The sequence below is a fragment of the Gobio gobio genome, assembly GCF_949357685.1.
Source record: "Gobio gobio genome assembly, chromosome: 17".
Taxonomy (NCBI): Eukaryota; Metazoa; Chordata; class Actinopteri; order Cypriniformes; family Gobionidae; genus Gobio; species Gobio gobio.
The window spans coordinates 21,785,365-21,806,535 of record NC_137110.1 but is presented as its reverse complement, the minus strand read 5'-3'; the positions used below and the strand labels follow the sequence as shown (position 1 = coordinate 21,806,535).

The 21,171-nt window shown below is 38.3% G+C and overlaps 1 protein-coding gene across 4 annotated transcripts in view; it reads right to left on the bottom strand.

The window, feature by feature from the left end:
- The window catches only part of sgip1a (SH3GL interacting endocytic adaptor 1a), a 92,472-nt gene that overhangs the window by 70,455 nt on the left and 846 nt on the right, over nt 1-21,171 (bottom strand). For 2 of the 4 annotated variants that reach the window (XM_079841239.1, XM_079841240.1), the window contains exon 1: nt 4,139-4,437. In XM_079841239.1, the coding sequence (XP_079697365.1) occupies nt 4,139-4,148 (10 nt within the window). In that variant the 5' untranslated portion in view covers nt 4,149-4,437. Of the gene's footprint in view, nt 1-4,138; nt 4,438-4,655; nt 4,853-21,171 lie in introns of those variants that run through there. The other 2 variants (XM_079841237.1, XM_079841238.1) reach the window with 2 other exon arrangements.

Genomic DNA, 21,171 nt, shown 5'->3' with positions numbered 1-21,171 from the left:
TAGGTGAGTGTATATACACTCTATGTCCTGAAGCAAAACCAATTAAGAACTACATTTTATGTATGAATCTAAACTTCTCTCCTTGCACCTTCTCCATGTGTGGACCCCCGTCAATGCTTTATATGTATTATTGAAGTACTGTCTGATGAGACCAGGATGCTCCCAACATTATGGGACAGTGAGAATATCTCCTTCCACTTCGGCAGATGCCAAGGCACTGTTTGCTTTAGCCTGCTGGGAAATACTGCTCCAGCTCAACTCCAGTTACTGCCAAAACAACCAGAGCTGGCCTCTGTCTCGCCACAGTACAGTGTGCGCCCTTTCACATGGTGTCTGTGTTCACGGTTCACTTCCTCTTATTACATCTTGCAAAGATGAAATTTGTATTTCTTTTGTCACTAATGCTCTCTCTCTCTCTGAGCCTCTCAGAATGGGCTGTACAATAAAAGCTGCAATATGTAATTTTTTGCCGCTAGAGGTCGCTTATTCAAAACAAAGAAATAGCTTGATGATGCCTTGATTTCAAAGATTTTATTATGCCGCAGACGACCACTTCCGCTTCTTCCGGTCATGTGTATGTGGGGTAACACAGTACTGTTTTATCGTATTAGACACATTATTCGAGTGTGTTGAAAGTTATGTTATAATGCTACTCTGTGCGTTTGCTCGGTGGCTACTATGAGAGACTTGTTGCACACTGCAGTAAACTAGATCGATATTAGGCATGATAAAACATGGTACTCGCAGTAAATAAAGAAAACCGGATTTAAACTGTGTTGAGCTATATAACAATGATTCGTTTTCTGTCGATGAATGTATCCAAACAGTTGCTCACCTGTCTAATAAAACATATTAGTTTAGCCTAATATATTAATGGTTTCTACAAAATAAAATAAAATCGGAAATTGAGGGTAATGCGGGTATGATGGGACACGGTCCGTGTCCTGGTTAAAATTGCTTATTTCTCTGTATTTAAACATTCTTGGAAACATTTGGGATAATGTAAGTACACAAGTCAACAAAATATATGTGGTTCTAGTGTTTTTTTGATATTTTAATCCAATATTATATTATATTATTATATATTATATTATACAGCAGATTTAGCCACTGAATTAGACAAGCTTTTTAAAGTATTACATGAGTACATATCATACTTCATGTTTGTTGGCTTGGCTGACGAGTTTGCTTTATATTACATAAACAAAATAATGACAAGTCACATTAAGAAAGACCTATTCACATGCTATTACTCCCAGCATCATTCTGTAAGCCTCCTACACAAAGTAACAAATAAGCACTCAAGCTAGTCTTTACTCAATTTAATATATTCATTAAAAGTAGAGCAAGAGGACATAATGGAATTATTCTTTTACAACTCCCACATGGCACATTGACAAAACTCCCCAGATACTCTAATAGACAACAGGAAACTATTTTACCATTTTTCTCAGTATGATGCATCGTCATAATGCTGTCTTACCAACTGGAATAGCTACAATTTTGCAACAGTTAACACCAACATACTTTGGAATCAATAGCAATATCAAGATGGCAAAAATAAATTGGGAGGGGAAAACAAACAATATTCATTACACAACAAACCCTAATATTTCCAGCATAGTACTGATCTTCCTTCTATAAAAAATAATATTGGTATTACTGCTTTACAACTAGTAAATTTTTTACTAGTAAAGTATTATGTGCAGCTCTTTAAAATCTATTTATTTTCTACAAGGTTAATTTTATCACCATGGAGAAATTCTGTAAAAATCCATTCTTGTATCCCTGACATGGGGTTGGGTGGAGCCAAACCTCTGCTGTACAGGAAATACTAATCACTACCACTGGCACTATTTAAAGCAGTCTATATGGCAGCCCTTCTATTTAAAAGCTCAGTCTAACCCCACCCAGACATTTCCAGGGTCACCAGCAATTGATGTCAGCTGAGCAGAGAAGTCACATAATGGTTCATGAAATGGGCTAATTGTTGTGGATGTGGTGATTATTAAGGAACCAAAGAAATAATGAGCTAGAGCATTTAACGGTTGAAAATGTGGTTACTATGTACAGCACTGTGCGCTTAATGTGCATGAGGACATTTAGACTGCACTGCATGCCATTGAGTTAGCAAAAAAGCAACAGCTGAATCTTGAAGATATGATAAAGCAAAAGTATAATCTTATTAATACGAACTTCTTATAATATCTTTGGAGTTATGAGGCAAGATGCATCAGATCCAGTCATGTGTTTGTAATACTCAAGTACCTCAAATGATCTGCTTTTGGAATTCATATAGCTGACATTCATGTCCAAAGACAAGAAGGTTTGGGAAGTCTGGGGCAGAGATGAGAGGATGGGAACAGGATGAGAGGAAAACCGTAGACTCTTACATGAGAAACCAATTACAGGGTCAATAATTATTTCAAAATATCCCTGTAACATAAGTTGCACAGTGAATTGTCAAAATGAAAGGAAGAGGTAACAGAAATTTTAAGCGTGATGTAAACAAACACCTGATCTTTGACTCAAACCATCCAAAAAAGCCTTACAACTCTTCTCATCCGATGAGCATCTTAGTAGCCCAGCCTTACATGCATATTACCCTACTAAAACTATCTTTTTTTGCAATTCATCAAGGTAGATATGGCAACATCAACCGGACATGATTAGAGGTAAAAAATAGCTTAGGAGTTGAAGCAGGATGGAAGCATAATTTTGAAAACACCGGGTGAAGTGGATTACCTTCCTATTTTACACCTTCAGGTAATCCAGGCATGGCTAACCCCGCTAAGCTTGTGCTTGCCACACTTAGAGATTCAACTTCATGTCACAGCTATTTGAGGCTACAGTGATTGTCGCTGTCACTTTTTGCTGCTGCGTTACCTAACACCTAAAGCCCTGAGATCTGTCACTTGCACAAGTTTGGTTTTCAACCATGATGGGGACCTTCACAGATTTACAGTTTTTATACTGGACAAAGCATCAATTCTATCTCCAAACCCAAATCTAACATTCACAGAAACTATTCTGCAGTTGTAGGTTTTCAATAAGATATTATTTAATATTCAGGAGTGTCCTCACAATATTTTGTGAGTGATTTTGCCATCCTTGCAGGGACATTTGAGACCCAAAATGTAGGTAAAATCTGCATAATACAGTATTTGGCTGTAATATAATGTGTATTAACAGACCTAATATGTCATACACACTGAATGAGGAAGTAGTTTGTTCTGACATTTCACATGCCTAAATAAATTGCATAACACATGCTTGTAATCCATATACAAGGGGTGGATGACACACATATGTGCCATTTTACTCTAGGCAAGGTTGTACAAACAAATTTGGATTAAATCCCCTCAACCTATGACTATTCATCATATTTCAACAGTTAGATTTGATCCAGCATGTTTGTACACCAGAAACCCCACCAATGTTCGTGCAAAAGGACAGATAACTGTGTTTGGGAGCAGGTGATATGATACTGAGTTTATCTGATCCAGTGTTATAAATAAATTATACGTTCTCGTCAGGCCGACAGTTACATAAAAACCTCCGTCACACATGTGAAACAAACCAGTTTCTCCCTCCAAAACACAGCTGACAGCGGCGTTCACATGCGCACACTGAATTGCACATATGAACACCTCCCTTTAAAGAAACGGCCTTGAGCCGACACATGATTAAAAAGAGAGCGCTGCGTTACAGTATGATGTGTATGTGTGTGTGTGTGTGTGAACTCCATATACAAAGAGAATTCTGAGGCGGCCAGCTGGGCACATAAGCCGTAACTGCAAAATCCAAATAATCCTTTACAAAGACAAGCCATCTAAAGGGGGGTGAGGCAAAAGCACAAAGAAAAAAAAACAGCATATATGCCTGTTATTGTTATTAGAGTGGTTAAGCGTGTGTGTGTGTGTGTGTACATATGAGATAAATGTACATGTGTGTGTGTGTTGATGTGTGTCTATGTTTGAGAGGGCAAGCACCGTCAGTTCTATATTGAGTTACCGGAATGTCAAGCCACTCAAAATAGCCGGACAGCTTATGGCATTTAAAGCAATCACACACCGGGCCGTACACTCAATGAGAGGCAAACAGGAGGCAATAAGATAAAAATAGACCAAGCCCTCACCTTCCATCATGATTGCAGATTTGCATTCCTCTATCTCCAAGGAGCCTGAAATGGGAGGAGGGGAGGAGAGAAGCCCCTGGTTACCAGATGGAGAGATGTAAAAAAAAACAGAGCACACTTCCAGCCTCCAAAACCCTTGGGTTTAAAGTCCCCGTGTCCCTCGTACGACGGGCCGTCGGATGTTTTAGGGCTCCGCGTTTAGGCCATGGATGCTGCTGCTAGTCACTGCGGCTGTGGTCTACACAATCACCAAAGGATGCTCAAAAGGGGGCAGGAAAAAAAGCAGAGTGGAGAGAGACAGAGAGAGAAGGAAGAAGGGAGGGAGGGATGGGGAGAGAGCTGCTGGGAGGGAGGCTTGCTGAGGTCATCACTCAGCTCAGCCAATCCCGTGTGCACTGCCGCATGTCACATGGCGAGTGGTTCATCGCTTCTGTCAGTGTCCTCGCTGGGAATTCACATACTGTATGCAGACACACACACACACACACAAGCACACTCGCAATTGCACACAGCTTACCTTGTTATGCTGCAGCATGCCGCTCCTGCCAGAACAGAAAGGAACTGGATTAATGGTGCGTTGGGTGCCACACAGCTAAATACAGAAAACTGTCCATGTTGAAAACACACACAGACTGAGATACGGTTTCTTCACAGTTACACGTTGAGGCTCATCTGGCGGCCCGCCTCTTTGCCTGTGTCTCTCTGTGACAAATCAATCAATGTGACATTACATCTGACAGAAACAGTAGCTGCCCCATGGAGGGAGGAGCCAGCACTCAATACACAGACTTGTGACCGAGGAGGAGGGGAGGAGAGAGAGGGGCTGTGTGTTTGCGTAAGGGCTGGTGATTAATTTTATATGAGGAGGTGGGTCTCCCCCTTTGGATTACTAATGAAAAGACAAAAAAAGTTGGGTGGACCAACAAAAAAATGCTTCAGCATCAGCTGCAGTTTTGAGAAAATTAAAAAAAGGGGCAGATGATTTTGTGAGAAACATATGTGACTCCGTGTAATGAATTAAGTAATTAAAACAAAATAAAACTGTACAAGTAATATGATGTACACTACCATTCAAAAGTTTCGGTAAGATTCTTTCTTTTTTTTTTTAAAGAAGTCTCTTATGCTCAACAAGGCTGTGTTTATTTGATCCAAAATACAGTAAAAGTCATATTGTGAAATATTACTACAATTCAAAAGCTGTTTTTATATATTAATTTATTAAAATGTATGAATTTACTCCTGTGATGGCAAAGCTTTATTTTCAGCATCATTACTCCAGTCTTCAGTGTCACATGATCCTTCAGAAAATATTAGAATATGATGATTTGGTGCTCAACAAACATACCCAGTTGAAAACCGTTGTGCTGCTTAATACTTTTGTGGAAGCCGGGATGTGATTTTTACCCTAAATTCTTTGATGAACAGAAAGTTTTATTTGAAATGTATATATTTTTTTAACATTATAAATGTATTCAATGTCAATTAATTGACTTAATGCATACTTGCTGAATAAAAGTACTTTCTTTAAAAAAAAATCTTACTGATGAACAGTAGTGCATGTAAAAATGTAATGATTAATTTAAATTCATTAAAAAAAATGTGCTGAGGGCAGTGTAACAAGGCCAGCCGGAAAAAATAATAATTTGCTTTTAGTAAGATGCCTTGGTAATTTCTGTATCTGCATCTAGAATAATGCAGCAGGACTGAAACCACAAATAACAAGACCAACAGAAATGGCAAGCTGATGAAAATAATTAATATGAGCATATGAATGTTTTATCAGTATTAAGTTGTTGTTTTAACCTGAGTATCTCTCAATAATAATACAAATATGTGTGTATTCTGTGGCTGTTCTCAACCCTGACACACACTTTTATTTTCAGTCAGGCTTGGATAAGACACATGAGACGCTGTTTCATTCTCAAGCCTCTGTTCACCTAAGTCATGCTCTGGTCCATGTGAGCATCTCTTCCCATTATCCCTGTCTGTCTCTAGCGCCCTCTGTCTGTAGTCTTCCGCCTGTCTGAACGCACTGTAGGCCGAACATTTCTAAATTATTTATGTTAAACATTTACAACAAAAGTTGAGAGTATAAAGGCCATAGTGACCCACACATTGACACATTTTCCATTTCAGTTTTCAAATTACATTTAGCTTGTCCTCAATCCTGAAAATGTTGCCAAATCCTTAGTTAGTATTATTCCTAATCAACACAGTCTGCCCTAATACAAAACACACCACCCTATTACAGCAGATGCTGCCTAAGAATATCTCCCCTCCCCCACTGCATCCATTTTACCCCACCTCTATAACCCCCTACACCTCCCAGTGGACCAGATCTTATCCTTCCAGTGTGCAGGTGCACATGTGTTTGTCTGGGTATTTACACGTTGCTAAATGAAGCCTTAAGGTCTAAACCTTATGTTAATTCATTAGCACAAACTGTAATTTTCCTGTAATTCACTTTGACATGATTTTATTCAGCTTGTCGTTTTTAGTCAGTAGTGCCAAGGAAAACTGGCTGCTCTCATAACAGTGCAGCGAGAGAGAGTTAAACAGACAAACACACAATTTATAAGTAGTAACAACCCTAAATAAAGGGATGTTATTGCTGTGTGCAATATTATAGCATTTAGACAACAACAAAAAAATCATGTTGTATTAGTTTGTTACTTTTAGTTCGTTACACGTTACTTTTCAAAAGTGTGGAGTTGGCTCCAAAAAGTCTCTTATGCTCAACAAGGCTGCATTAGTTTGATCCAAATACATAAAGTCTTATATTGTGAACTATTATTACAATTGTTTTCTATAAATATATTCTAAAATGTGATGACAAAGCTGAATTTTCAGCATCATTACTTTTACAGTCTTCAGTGTCACATGATCAGTCAGAAATCATTCTAATATGCTGATGTCTTATTATCAGTGTTGAAAACAGTTGTGCTGCTTAATATTTCTGTGGAAAATGTGATATTTTTTTCAGGATACTTTGATGAATACCAAAAAACTTGGTGAAATAAAACAAAAAAACAAATACAGACCCCCAACCTTTCAAACGGTAGTGTAGCTAAAATAGAGAGAAGTACAGTACAGTACCACTATGAGGTTAACATTTAATGTGATTAAAAATGCTAAAAGTTCAATAAATGATCCAGGGCATCTTCTAAATTCACCTCTGTACAGCATAACAAATCATGAATCATCTACGACCAACTTCTGTCAACATCCTCCCAAATCCGCCTGGGGTACAAAATATTTGTCAAAGGATATTTGTGGGGAAAAGTAAAAGGGTTGGGTAGGTGTGTAAACACACACCTACGTTCACACATATAAATAACTCAAAAAAAAAGAGAGGAGAGGGAGGAAAGCTCAGGGAAGCAATCCAGTAAAAACAATAAACACAGTGTAGCTGTATCAGAAATCATTTACTCCTGTACTATTCCCTATATAGTGTGTACTCTGATACTGGAGAGGCTATGGAGGTTTTGTCACATGCATGATTCTATTTGACAAGACACTTTTGTCTGTGCACTACCCTTTTCATTGTGGTGCAATATGGGATTTGAATGAGCGCACTATACAAAATCTCCACTATGATTTCAGAAAACTCAAAATGAGAATCATAGGTTGCATGTGAATTGTTGGACCACTCAGATATGACAGTTGTACCTGTATAGTATCAATTTATACCTCTAATGGTATCAAAAAAAAGTCACAGAACACCAAAGTGTACTGTATTCATGGAAATTGGCACCAAAAACTTTCAGAACTCTGCATTACTGTACTAAAAAAAATAGCACATCAGTAACAGGTCATGAGAGGGAACACAGTGACATTGAGACACAGAGTAGCACACATATGTGCACATACACACATACAAAAGGATGCCATTACCTCACCAATGCAATTTCAATAACTATCCAGTAAGAGGTTCTTTCGTCATCTTTATCAATGTCCATGAGAAGTAATCTCAACGTCCCTTGGTGCTAAATAAAGAGATGAAAGAGAGTGAGATGGAGAGTGTCGAAGAAGCTGGAAGCAGATAGACAGCAATCTGAAACATGAAAGGCAGGCAGGAGAGAACAGTCCAATTATTTTTCTGCAGAGGACAAACACTAGAAACAGCGACAGCAGGAACCCAACAGAATACACACACATACAGTACAGCCACAGATATCAAACACAACACAGAGGTGGTCTCATTTTGAATCTGCATGAATAAATTTGATCATACAAAAACATTTATGTTAAAAAATTAAATTAAAAAAATAATAAAAAATCAACTGCTAATTTTAAAATAAGAAGCCTGAAGCTCAACTGATAGGGCATGAAACCAACAATGGTAATTTCATGGATTTCATTCTCAAAAGACTGTACGAATGTTGAATGCACTGCAAGTTGTTTTGGATAAAAGTATCTGGGGGAAAAATAATCTGCCACCTGTTGTTGGCTACTTGTCACTGCATTCAATGTACATAAAACAGGACAAGCTGTCCATGATAATTTTGCTTCTGGGCCTGTTTTGGCAGATTCATGATGTGTTAAAGATCTCAGTTATGTAATGCAGCTCTCTGGACATGCCAGACACTCTCACTCTCACTCTCACTCTCACTCTCACTCTCACTCTCACTCTCACTCTCACTCTGTGTGTGTGTGTGTGTGTGTGTGTGTGTGTGTGTGTGTGTGTGTGTGTGTGTGTGTGTGTGTGTGTGTGTGTGTGTGTGTGTGTGTGTGTGTGTGTGTGTGTGTGTGTGTGTGTGTGTGTGTGTGTGTGTGTGTGTGTGTGTGTGTTTGCGAGAGAGAGAGAGAGAGAGAGAGAGAGAGAGAGAGAGAGAGAGAGAGAGAGAGAGAGAGAGAGAGAGAGAGAGAGAGAGAGAGAGAGAGAGAGAGAGAGAGTAGAGTTATCCAACTGGACAGCAACTTGAAAGGTCATGTTCCCTTTTACACTTTTGTTAATTTGAACCTGTAATTCAATCATTTAAAATTAATTCATAATTCAAGTATATTAAATAAAAATCTGAAGACAATAAACCTCCCTAATGACTTGTTTCAATAAAGTGCCAGTATATAGGTTTCATTTGTAAAAAGTCAATTTAGTGAGTAACCTGTAAATATTTTCAACATAAGTAAAAGTAATATAATTTAAATAAATAGTTAGCAAGTTAATCCTTGTATCATATCGATATGTAATGTGCAGTATAAAATTCTCAGTTTCCAAATTGTCCATATGTACGGAATATGTAGATGACAGACTGCATTTGCAAAAATGTATAACAGAGCACATTGTGTGTAATATTGTATCCCACAATGCAATGCACTTGACCTGACCTGACCTTACATTTCAGTCAGGCACAAATATCAACTAATATAATAAAATAAAATAAAATAAAATAAAATAAATAAAACAAAATAAAATATATCAACTCTCTTTTATATCTTTTATATGAATGGACTGCAAAAGCACTTATTTTATATTTAATATTGAATAATCATACTTTTAAAATAAAAATAAATAATCATATTTATTTCTCAAATGATAATGGAACAGCACACAAATAAGTCTGGCAACAATTTGGTATCCCACTGTTCAAAAATATAAATGGTTGCATATTGCTTTGAATTCTTAAATAATAAAAAAAGAAAGAAAGAAAGAAAGAAAGAAAGAAGGCAGTGTACATTATATACTTTATGAAATATGCTGTTCTGGTCTTGGTCTTGTGAGATAGCCATTTCACCAAGTTTTGAACTACGCAGTGCAACACTGCCACCTTGTGCTATTCAATGAAATTTACAGTGGACAGCTTGTCAACATGAGACATTAACTAATTAGACCAAATTAAAAACACATTATTTTAAATCAAATAACTATAATAGATTAGCTATACCCCTACTCTTTACATCCTTATCCTGTTTTCTCCTGAGTGAATTATCCAGGGAAATGAATGCAGCATACAATATAGGGGAAGACGAATCTGTAATTTAATAGAACAGAAATGTCCATACATGCCCACTGGAAACTAATTAAAGGAAATTGTTTTAGCACCGTTGGTATTTATTCAACCTAAAATAATTCTGTACTTCAGTTATGTACAAATAAAAGTGCCTTTTGCTGCCAGAAAGGCCTATAGTTATTAACAAAAGCCATATACTTTGTAAAGCACCACTCAATGTTTCATGAGAGATTCATGTTATGCTGACACTATTCTGTCATGATTTTGTCCAAATATAAGAGGATGGATGGGAGAGAATTTAACACAGAAAGACAGTACAGCAAAAGACAAAAGCGTGACAATAAAAAAGAGAGCCAGCTGTGATATTCTCAAGTCTCCATCATCCCACTCTCCCACATCTTGGGTTTTCTCCTGCATTTCTCTCCTCCTCCACATTTGCTGACCTACTTTCCCCCTCAAGTGTTTTTTTAGTCTCCAATAGATGGCAGACAGGCTCTGGGCATCTGGATCAGTAGTCTTCACGTACATGCACGTACACTAGCAGCCACAAACTGATTTAGAAGCGAGTGAGTCCAAGTGCTGGGTGTGCACCTGTTAGGCCTTAATTGTGCAGTAAATGGCTGCTTATCTGAGGATCTTCTGAGGGTGTGTTCTACATGTAAACGTGTAATTCTGCCACGGTGCTCCAAGAGTCAAAAATGGGTCCTCAAGTGCTGCCGAGTTCAAAACCGCCCACAACCGCCCTTCTCACTGGGTGTGATTGTCCCTCAAGACAATGTCCACCCATAGGCGTTACTAAATACCTATTTAGGGGGCCTACATCTAGTAAGTGGCGATCACAGGAGACATAGGGGAGCCATGTTTGACACGTGTACTGCGTTACATAATTAATAGAATATAAACTACAACAAAACTATTTTATAATTTCAATCTATTTTTATTTTAATAATTTGAGCAAGATTTTAATCGTACATTTCGTAAATGTTTACACGGTACATTATAATTTTGTGATGATTAAAATCACTTGTAGAACTTGTAGAAAATTAAAACAATTGAATTTACAGTAGTACTCTGTGTTGTATTTTGGGGGGAAATTAAGCAAGGACATATTTAAATGAATCAAAAGTGACAGTAAAAAAGTTTAAATCGTTACAAAATATTTCTATCTCAAATAAATGCTGTTCTTTTGAACTTTCCAAAGAATCCTGACATTTTTTTAAAAATATTTTTAACAAATAATAAGAAATCTGTATCTTAGAGAATGATTTCTGAAGTATCGTGTGACACTGAAGACTAAATTACATTGTAAAATAAATATTAAAATACAATTATTTTAAATGATGATATTTCACAATATTTATGTTTTTACTATATTTTGTTGATCAAATAAATGCATCCTTGGTGAGCCATAACAATAATCTGTATCAATAAAAAAACTATTTCTGAGAATGGCATTTTAATAATGCTGAGGCGTTCACCAGATTATAATCTTCAAAACCTCACTGACAAATTCCAGTAAAAGATGTAAAAATAGTTAATTATAACGTTATATCTTTTCATCTCAGTCAGAACCATTAGAGCTAATGACCAAAGTTGGCTTACAAAGGTGAAGTGATTTTTGCGGGTCACTCGCTGACATGAAACATAACTCTGATAAACAACTTTTAAAGCCGTCAAAGTTACAGTCTTAAGATACTTAAGAGTTCAAGTTTTTAGAGGCTTAAGTCTCATTTGACCCTTTTTCTGTATTTGAGGCTTGATATTTAACATTTGCTGCAATATGCTCTAAAAGCTTGTCTAGTTTAACACTTTTTGGTCACCAAGAAGGCAGGAAATGAGCTGATGAGGGTGTGTGAAAGTGTGAGAGACCTTGTCCGTCTTCTACAGGGCATTGGTTGGCAAACAGCACGTAGGCAAAGGAGAGGAGCAGACCGGCACGTCGCTAATCTGTGCCATCGCTCTGCACCAGGAATGTTGTTTTGGTTTGGGTCACTCCGGTAATCATCGTCGCTCATCGGCAACGGATCTAGAGTCAGTGTTACATAAAGCTTATAAAGACGTGGGGACTTTCCACACGTGCAGACGTGTCTAACAGTTACCCTTCAGTTTTGGGTTCAAGAGCGGCTATGACTTCATAAGTGTGCACTGATCTCAGTGCAAGATCAGCAGTGCTTGTAAATGCTGTGAGGAGATATGGTAACCATCAAGTTCTAGACTTACAGATAGTGAAATCTTTGAAGTAAGTCTGTCTGAAAAGTACAGACAGACGTCACGCCAATTCAGACTGACTAACATGCCCTCTCAGATTTTTGAGCCAAATGTTTTTTTAATGCAACTCCCTTGTGTCTAGAAAGACTCTAAGCTATGAGTAAGAATAAGGATTTAATGACTTGCTTAAAGGGCTCTCAATAACTGCATGTCCAACAAACCCTTTCATTTGCCGATCCTACCCCTGACATTTCTCACTTTCCTATCAAATAAAAGCATAAAAGGTTCTTAATATAAAAAGCCATTTGATCACAGTAATATTACATTTTAATATATTTTACTCCTTTTTCTGTTAGTGCCAATACTCTTCCCATGGTCTCAAAATGTCTCCCCATACAATAGTAAAAAAAAGTAACTAAGATAAAAGAGCTTGGGGACCAATGAGAATTAAGAATGACCTAATAAGAGCCACACACTTTAAAACAATGTATTTTTACTTTAGTAAAGAATCGTCTAAAATTAGGTAAATTACTGCAATTCTCATATACTTCTACTAATTCTTGCCATAACCAACTCATGCTATCACTGATATATTTATAGGAAAAAGATCTAATCAAACTGGCTGTTTAAAAATAAGCCAAGTATAATGTACGTTGAGCCAGTCATTATCGCAAATAAACCCAGACAGGGTGATCAGGACCATGACGGAAGCAGAGGAGTGTTGCATCATTTTGAAGGAGTTTATATTGCGATAATGACTGGCTGACTACACTGTATGACATCTTGGTGAATAAATAAATAAATGGTCATGAAATACTGATATGTTTTTTTTTTTTTTTTTAAATGACAAGAAAGTGCCAGAGAGCCCTGACTGCTTGCCAGGAACAGCAGTCAAATTTACAGTTTAGAGGTCATTATACAAAAATATTACACTACAGAATGCCGTGATCGAACAGTCAGCATAACGTAAATTAATATTCTAAAGATTTTTGTAATGTTCACTCACAGGATTTATTCATAGATAGAATGGCATGTGTGTTGACTGGCCTTAATAGCACAGCTGAGAACGAGACAGCGGAAAAGTTTAGCACAACACTCTTATAATTTAAATTCTCCAGAGAGGGTCTCAGTTTAGGACCTCTAATAGTCTGGTATCATTATACTGTGTGTGTGTGTGTGTGTGTGTGTGTGTGTGTGTGTGTGTGTGTGTGTGTGTGTGTGTGTGTGTGTGTGTGTGTGTGTGTGTGTGTGTGTGTGTGTGTGTGTGTGTGTGTGTGTGTGTGTGTGTGTGTGTGTGTGTGTGTGTGTGATGTGTGAGAGTGATGTGTGGACTGGTAATCCCTACGTTATGGGGACAAAATGTCCCCACAAAGATGGCAATATCCGAAATCCTCGTCCTTGTGGGGACATTTTTTGGTCCCCATGAGGAAAACATCTTATAAATCAGACTAAGTGATGTTTTTTGAAAATGTAAAAATGCAGAATGTTTCCTGTGATGGGTAGGTTTAGGGGTAGGGGCAGTGTAAGGGGATAGAATATACAGTTTATACCGTATAAAAACCATTACCCCTATGGAAAGTCCCCATAAAACATGAAAACCCAAAATGAGTGTATGTGTATGTGTAAGTGTATGTGTATCTATATGTGTGTGTTTGTATATATTTAGTTTTACTCACAGCAGTTAGCGGTTCTGGATGAGACCTTAGGCCTGAATAAACAAGGCAGTAAATGTACTTCTGTACCCCTCCCCGATCTCATTTCCCGCATCTCCCTCACTCCACACCTAAAGCAGAGCAGTATACTTCCCATAAACTGGGCACATTAACTACAAAGGCTAGTGTGTGGTTAACATTTTATATTATTTCTATAAAGACAAGGTAAACACTATTACTTGATGAATGGGATCATATTGTTAATCAAAAAAGACATTCAATGTTGATACTATTCAGTGCAAAAACTGTCGATTCAAAGTCGTATACTATACAACTATAAAGCAGCTTTGCAGAAAACAGAGGTTTTGCTCTAGAGTAAGAGTATTCATCTTTACATGAATTTTGTGCAAGATAAGGTTTATAAGATCCTATATATTTTATTTAAGTGATAGCTTTGTATGTACAGTGCCAATCCCATTATCTCATATCAGTACCTGTCCTGTCTACTGTCTCTATCATTATAAAACAGAGCTTTAACACCTTGACCCTCTGGCATGCCCTTCATTATCAAACTGCATCTATGACCGGATTACTTCAAGACGGGTCACTATAATGTGGGTTGTGCGTATGTAGTGACGGAGAAGCTCTTCATCACTAGCTAACTGGCACAAATAACCAGGTCTCATTAATAGATGTGGGACTTCTCAAGCTAAATAAGTGCACGGTGAACTGACACTTTTGGCCAAGCTCTATTTCTAGGCTTACAGAAAAAAATCACTTTATGACCCTCTGATGGACCCTACATTGGTTAGGTCAATCGCGGGGGTCAGATCTTATGGGACTGGAGTGGTAGAAGGAGAGATATCCGGCAGAAACACAAGGGAACCTGTATATAGGGCACTCCTACACACTAAAAATCTGCATTGACACATGAAAGAGAAACGATTGCGCCTGCTCTTCTCCTTCAGGCAGTGTGGAAAAACATAGGAGCTGTAAAGGAACACACAATGAAGCTGGCAGAGACTATGCTTGTAGGTAATCTGGCTCATTTAGGGCCTGTTAAATAGCATGTGATAGAGCATTTTGAAAAGATGCTGTTACATGCACAAAGACACTATGAAGAGATTAAAATGGGTTTCCTTTCCTTTGTTTTCTTAACAAGGACTGTATGAGTATACAAAGCTTCAACCCACTCAAAGACTGAATCATCTAGCCTGAAACATAGCTCACCGAGAATATTCCAGCATCTTTCATCATACTTTTTCATCCGACACAGCTAAACAGCAATGCTTTCCTCTGCTGGCCTAGTCAGACTAGTTCTAATTTGTCAATAACAATGTATTATTAAAGGTTGTACCAAATGATCTGTTATGGTTTGTACTTACCAAGTAACCAAAAGTTGCTTAGGTGGACAAAAAAGAAACAAGAAATGTGTTTTCAGTTAACTTGTTTATTGTAATGTACTGGGCCCCAGCCCACTGGTTGAGAACCACACTAATCATATATATGTGTGTGTGGTATATATATATATATACATATATATATATATATATATATATATATATATATATATATATATATATATATATATATATATATATATATATATATATATATATATATATATATATATATATATATATATATATATATATATATATATATATATATACACATACACACGCACGCATTAGGTGCACATGGTCCTCCAGAAAGTTCCGGCAGTCCTTGGCAGTGAAATCGCAGCCATCAAGCACAGACAGTCGGGAATGCCATGATATTGCAGCCCAAACCATCACTGATTCACCCTGTGCTTCACTCTAGGCACACAACAGTCCATGTGTTAAGCCTCTTTGAGGCTTCTTCACAACGTAACTCCAGTGAAAGACAGTGAAGGCGAACTCATCAGAGAACAATACATATTTCACATTGTACACAGCCCAAGATCTGCACTGTTGTCACAAATTAAAACTGACATTTGGCATTGGTATGAGTGACCAAAGTTTTGGCTATAGCAGCCCGACCATAAATATTGACTGAATATTGAAGCTCCCGACAAACAGTTTTGGTGGAAACAGGAGAGTCGAGGTGTGTGTGATTTTATGTTTTTTTGGATACAATCTGGGTTAGTAAATCAGTGAAACTTGGCCACCAGGCTGCACATTTATAGGTGTGAAATCTCCAACACAATATTGGCCAGTGTTTCAGTCTCATTGTCCAACCCTCATTGTACATATATACACACACCGATCAAGCATAACATTATGAGCTCTGACAGGTGAAGTGAATAACACCGATTTATCTCTTCATTGAGAGAGTTTGACAAGGGTCAAATTGTGATGGCTAGACGACTGGGTCAGAGCATCTCCAAAACTGCAGCTCTTGTGGGGTGTTTCCGGTCTGCAGTGGTCAGTCTCTTTCAAAAGTGGTCAAAGGAAGGAACAGTGGTGAACATTGTGCTTCATGGAATGGGTTTCCATGGCCGAACAGATGCATCCAAACTTAACATCACCAAGTGCAATGCAAAGCATTGGATGCAGTGGTGTAAAGCATGCTGCCACTGGACTCAGCAGTGAGGCAGTGGAAACGTGTTCTCTGGATTGACGAATCATGCTTCTGTGACTGGCAATCCTATGGACGAGTCTGGGTTTGGCGGTTGCCAGGAGAATGGTACTTGCCAGACTGCATTGAGCCAAATGTAAAGTTTGGTGGAGGAGGGATTATTGTGTGGGGTTGTTTTTCAGGGGTTGGGCTTGGCCCCTTAGTTTCAGTGAAAGGAACTCTTAATGTTTCAGCATACCAAGACATTTTGGACAATTTCATGCTCCCAACTTTGCGGGAACAGTTTGGGGATGGCCCCTTCCTGTTCCAACATGACTGTGCACCAGTGCACAAAGCAAGGTCCATAAAGACATGGATGATCGAGACATGGATGACTGGCCTGCACTGGCCTGAGTCTCAACCTGATAGAACACCTTTGGGATGAATTAGAGCAGAGACTGCGAGCCAGGCCTTCTCGTCCAACATCAGTGTCTGACCTCACAAATGCGCTTCAAGAAGAATGGTCAAAAAATCCCATAAACACACTCCTAAACCTTATGGAAAGCCTTCCCAGAAAAGTTGAAGCTGATATGGCTGCAAAGGGTGGGCCAACTCCATATTAAACCCTACAGATTAAGAATGGGATGTCATTAAAGTTCATGTGCATGTAAAGGCAGGCGTTCCAAAACTTTTGGCAATATAGTGTATATAAATTTTTTGGTCCTCATGAGGAAAACAGCTTATGATTCATAATGAAATGTTTTTTGAAAAGTTTCCTGTGATGGGTAGGTTTAGGGGTACGGTTAGGGTTAACTGGGGAGCCATTTATCAAACATATTTTCCTTGCTCTTCGAAACTTTGCTTTTGTAGAAATACAGTGAGCTGTTAAACCTTGAGTATCAAGGTCACAGGACACTGCCAAACACTCATTGGAATAGAGTGCTGATTTATGGGACGTGAAAGGAGTCAGGCAAACGCCAGCTGTTGCAACTATCGCTGAGCCATGACTGGGTCAACAGAGGTTGCGATGGAGGTATGACAAGTATGACGTACGTAACGGTTTGGTTTCGGTTACAGCCACCTTGCAACATCATGTCACTCTGCTGTGCCAAGTTGAAATAAGAACAAGCAGAAACGTCTGCGCAGTGGCAGCATCGCTGTTTCAATTACAGTGGGTTTGAATCACTGTCACTTGCATAATCTGCTTAATTAATAGCACAGCTGTTGCTAGGCATTCAGACATCTCAAATGAAACATGGTTTGTTTCCAAACTGTCATGCATCTGTGCAATGTGACTGCAAGCTCTCGGAAATGGATCTGATAGTTCCCTTCAGTCTCAAATGCAGACAAGTGTCCCACGTTCCCCCCTTTCTTATGACGACTTTTTGCGATTCCGATTTCACTTTAATGTGGACTTTTGCAGAGCTGTGTCACAAATTTTAACCAGCTGTTAGATTTCCTCAGGTAAGTGTGAGTAAACACTGTACTGACTTCAAATGGATCCTCATTGTGAGTTGAGAGCCAGAGATGAACAGTATGAGCAGCCAAGAAAGAGATGGCAAGAAGTGTCAGCAAAACACTCAGACGTTTTTCTATAATTAAAAACAGTATCCATGCTTGAATCATTTGAAACTATCAAACGCTAAATTCACCTTACTAAGCTCACCTTACTAATAAAGTTCTCATGCTATTCTTCTGGCAGGATCATTTTATTTAGCAAAATACATCACCATTCACTGATGCGTCCAGGTTACTCTGTTATCATTATGTTTGTTCTAAAACGCAACTGCTCTCACGTTTTGCCGCAGGACAGCAACTGCAAGTACATTTTCTGTCATCTTTGAAAGGACTGCGATATGAAGAATGTACAAAGTAACATATCTTTCGCAACAGTGTAAAAGTGAATAGCACATAACAGGCACAATAGCGGTATAAACATACATACTGTCTCTATTGGTTTAATGTGTCCCATGACTAAACATGCGTCATCGTTTTAAATACCTCTATTCACAGTCAACACTACAATGCAAAAACTGTTTAAAATGTATCCACTTAAGAAAGCGTTTTCAGTTTTCGCAGGACAAAAACGCTGTCTCATTGTGAACGGAAGACCAAAACATGCACTTTCAAACGAAAATGTATTAGTGTAGACAAAGCCTTGTATGTACCCCCTAGTGGGACTACTAATGCTTGGAAGATGAGTCTGGTAGCAAGATGCCTAAATTATGTCGGTGGAGTTGGGGAGGTGGAGGGATGCCAAACAGCTAATGCCGGGTAAAAGGTGAGTGGCTGCTTATATGCTCTGGCAGTTAATTGAAAGATTAGATTTGGTTCACATCTGAATATACTTCACTAAGACAAATGATGAACTACTTATAAAAAAAAAAAAAAAAAAAGACTGGTTAGCAATGTTCCCTCTAAGCTGCATGCATACAACAGCCCTGCACTTTTGATGTTGCTCCAGAGCAGACTGTGCTTGAGGAAAGTAAGAAATCTTTCTGCATGTCCATTGATATTTTTTAAAGAAATTACTCTGTGAGAGAACTAGAAAAAATGCAGCACTGCTTAATTCAAATAAAGAGGGAGCATGGGCCCTATCATACACCCAGCGCAATGCGACGCCAGGCGTAGGTGTTTTTTGCTAGTTTCAGCCAGACGCAGTTATCATTTTCACGTCCAGCGCCACAATGTTTAAACAGCTAATGTACTGTTCGCCCATGGACGTGTTGGTCTTAAAACAAGGTGTGTTCAGGCACATTGTTGGCACGTTGCTATTTTGAGGCAACTGAAAACGAATGCTCCATTGACCAAAAAAAACCTGGTCTAAAGTCAATAGCGCAGTATTTTTTGTGTTATTTAAAGGCCGTGTTAGTAATATGCGCCTATAGGCGGGTGCACAACGTGCGTAAACTCTGCTTATTACACACATGCAGCAACACACAAACATTTTTAAATATAAAAAAATAAAAGGATTCCTCTCTGGAGAAGCGTTCAGTCTTTCTACTCGCAAATTCCATCATGTATATAGCAAATCCACCATTGTGCAAGTGCATGGGAGATTCCCTGAGAATCTGATTGGCTTAGTGCACGTTACGCCCCAAACACACCCATGACTCATTAAGAGACTAGGTACAACCCTTTTGGACCATGCGCCAGTCGTTAAACTAGCAAATGTGGATTCGGACATGCCCTAAGTGCACCTGCGCCATCCATGTACTCAGATTGTTAAAATAGGGTCCCATGACTTGTTATTTTTCTTTTAATCTCGACAAAACAGGTTCTTCAGTTTCTAATGAGTTCAAGAAAGCAAAAAACAGTAATGCATGGGCTCGTGATAACTTACCAGTGGTAAATAGCTATTCTGGCACAGTTAGCCTAAATATTTGTTATATACAGTTGAGTCCATACAGTATGTTTGCACACCCCTTGCAGTATATATAGAAATAAAGAAATAAAAGATCAAGAAATGTGGCTTGTTTGATAGTTAATGAGAACTGAATGCAAAAAGTGGACAGTTTGTAATATTACAGAAAGCATGTCTTGACTAGTTACTAGGTCATATTCTGGGTCTTGTCTTGGGCAAACGCTACCCTGTATTGGACACGTGTTACATGAGCTGAGTGTGTGCAGTGGGTCACGTACTGTACTGCAGATATCAAGGAGGTGTTGCAAGCAGTAGATCCCACAAACACTAACCCATTCAACTTAAGTTGTCATCATGTCCTTCAGTCTTCAGTCAATCTATTATTAAAAAAAGTAATCTCATGAAGATAACACACTTCATCTGACAAGCTACCTAACACAGCATGTTTTCCACAATGTTAGTAGCCCTGCAAACCTCTGAGGATTTCATAGCCAGCACAAGTCCCTACTTGTTACAGTCTATCTTTTACAGCTGGCTACACTGGTTCCTTTTTAGTGAGAATGCAAGCCTCCATGTAAAAAAAAAAACTGAGAATGTGCAGCTTTGAAAATCTTACAGTAGCTTGATCTGTATTAAAGAGACAGTAGTTCTCATTTTCCCTCTGTGTTGAATACATTTGTCTTAATTTTGATCCCTGCATTTGTCTTAATTTTGTAGCAAGCGTAATAATAGACAATATATAAAATTAGTAAGCTATGTAATTTTTCGCCACTAGAGGATGCTTATTCAAAACAAAGGCGTAGCTTGCTTACGCCTCTATTTCACAGAGCTTTTATTATGCCACAGACGCTTACGCTTTTTCCGGTCATGCGTATGTGGGGTAACGCAGCACTGTTTTGTTATATTAGATAGCCTACATTTGAGTGTTTTGAAAGTTTCTATAATGCTTGCTACTCTATGCATTCGCTCCGCGGCTATGAGACGTCTAATAAAACAACTAATATTATAATAAAGCATGCTTTCTACACAATAAAAAAACGGAAATCGAGGGTAACGCGGGTATGATGTCATTTATAGGCGACTCACGGACACGGTACGTGTCCTGGTTAAAATTGCTCTGGATTTAAACATTCTTGGAAACATTTGGGATAATGTAAAAAACATTATTACTTACAATATTGTTAAGTGTAAAAGATTATCATGCTATCATTTATGCAGCTCCTGTATCACTTAAGTTAAATCAATCTCAAAACCACAGTAAACAGCAGTAGATTGTGTTGGATTACCTCGGGTAATTACCCCCAAAAAACAAAAACT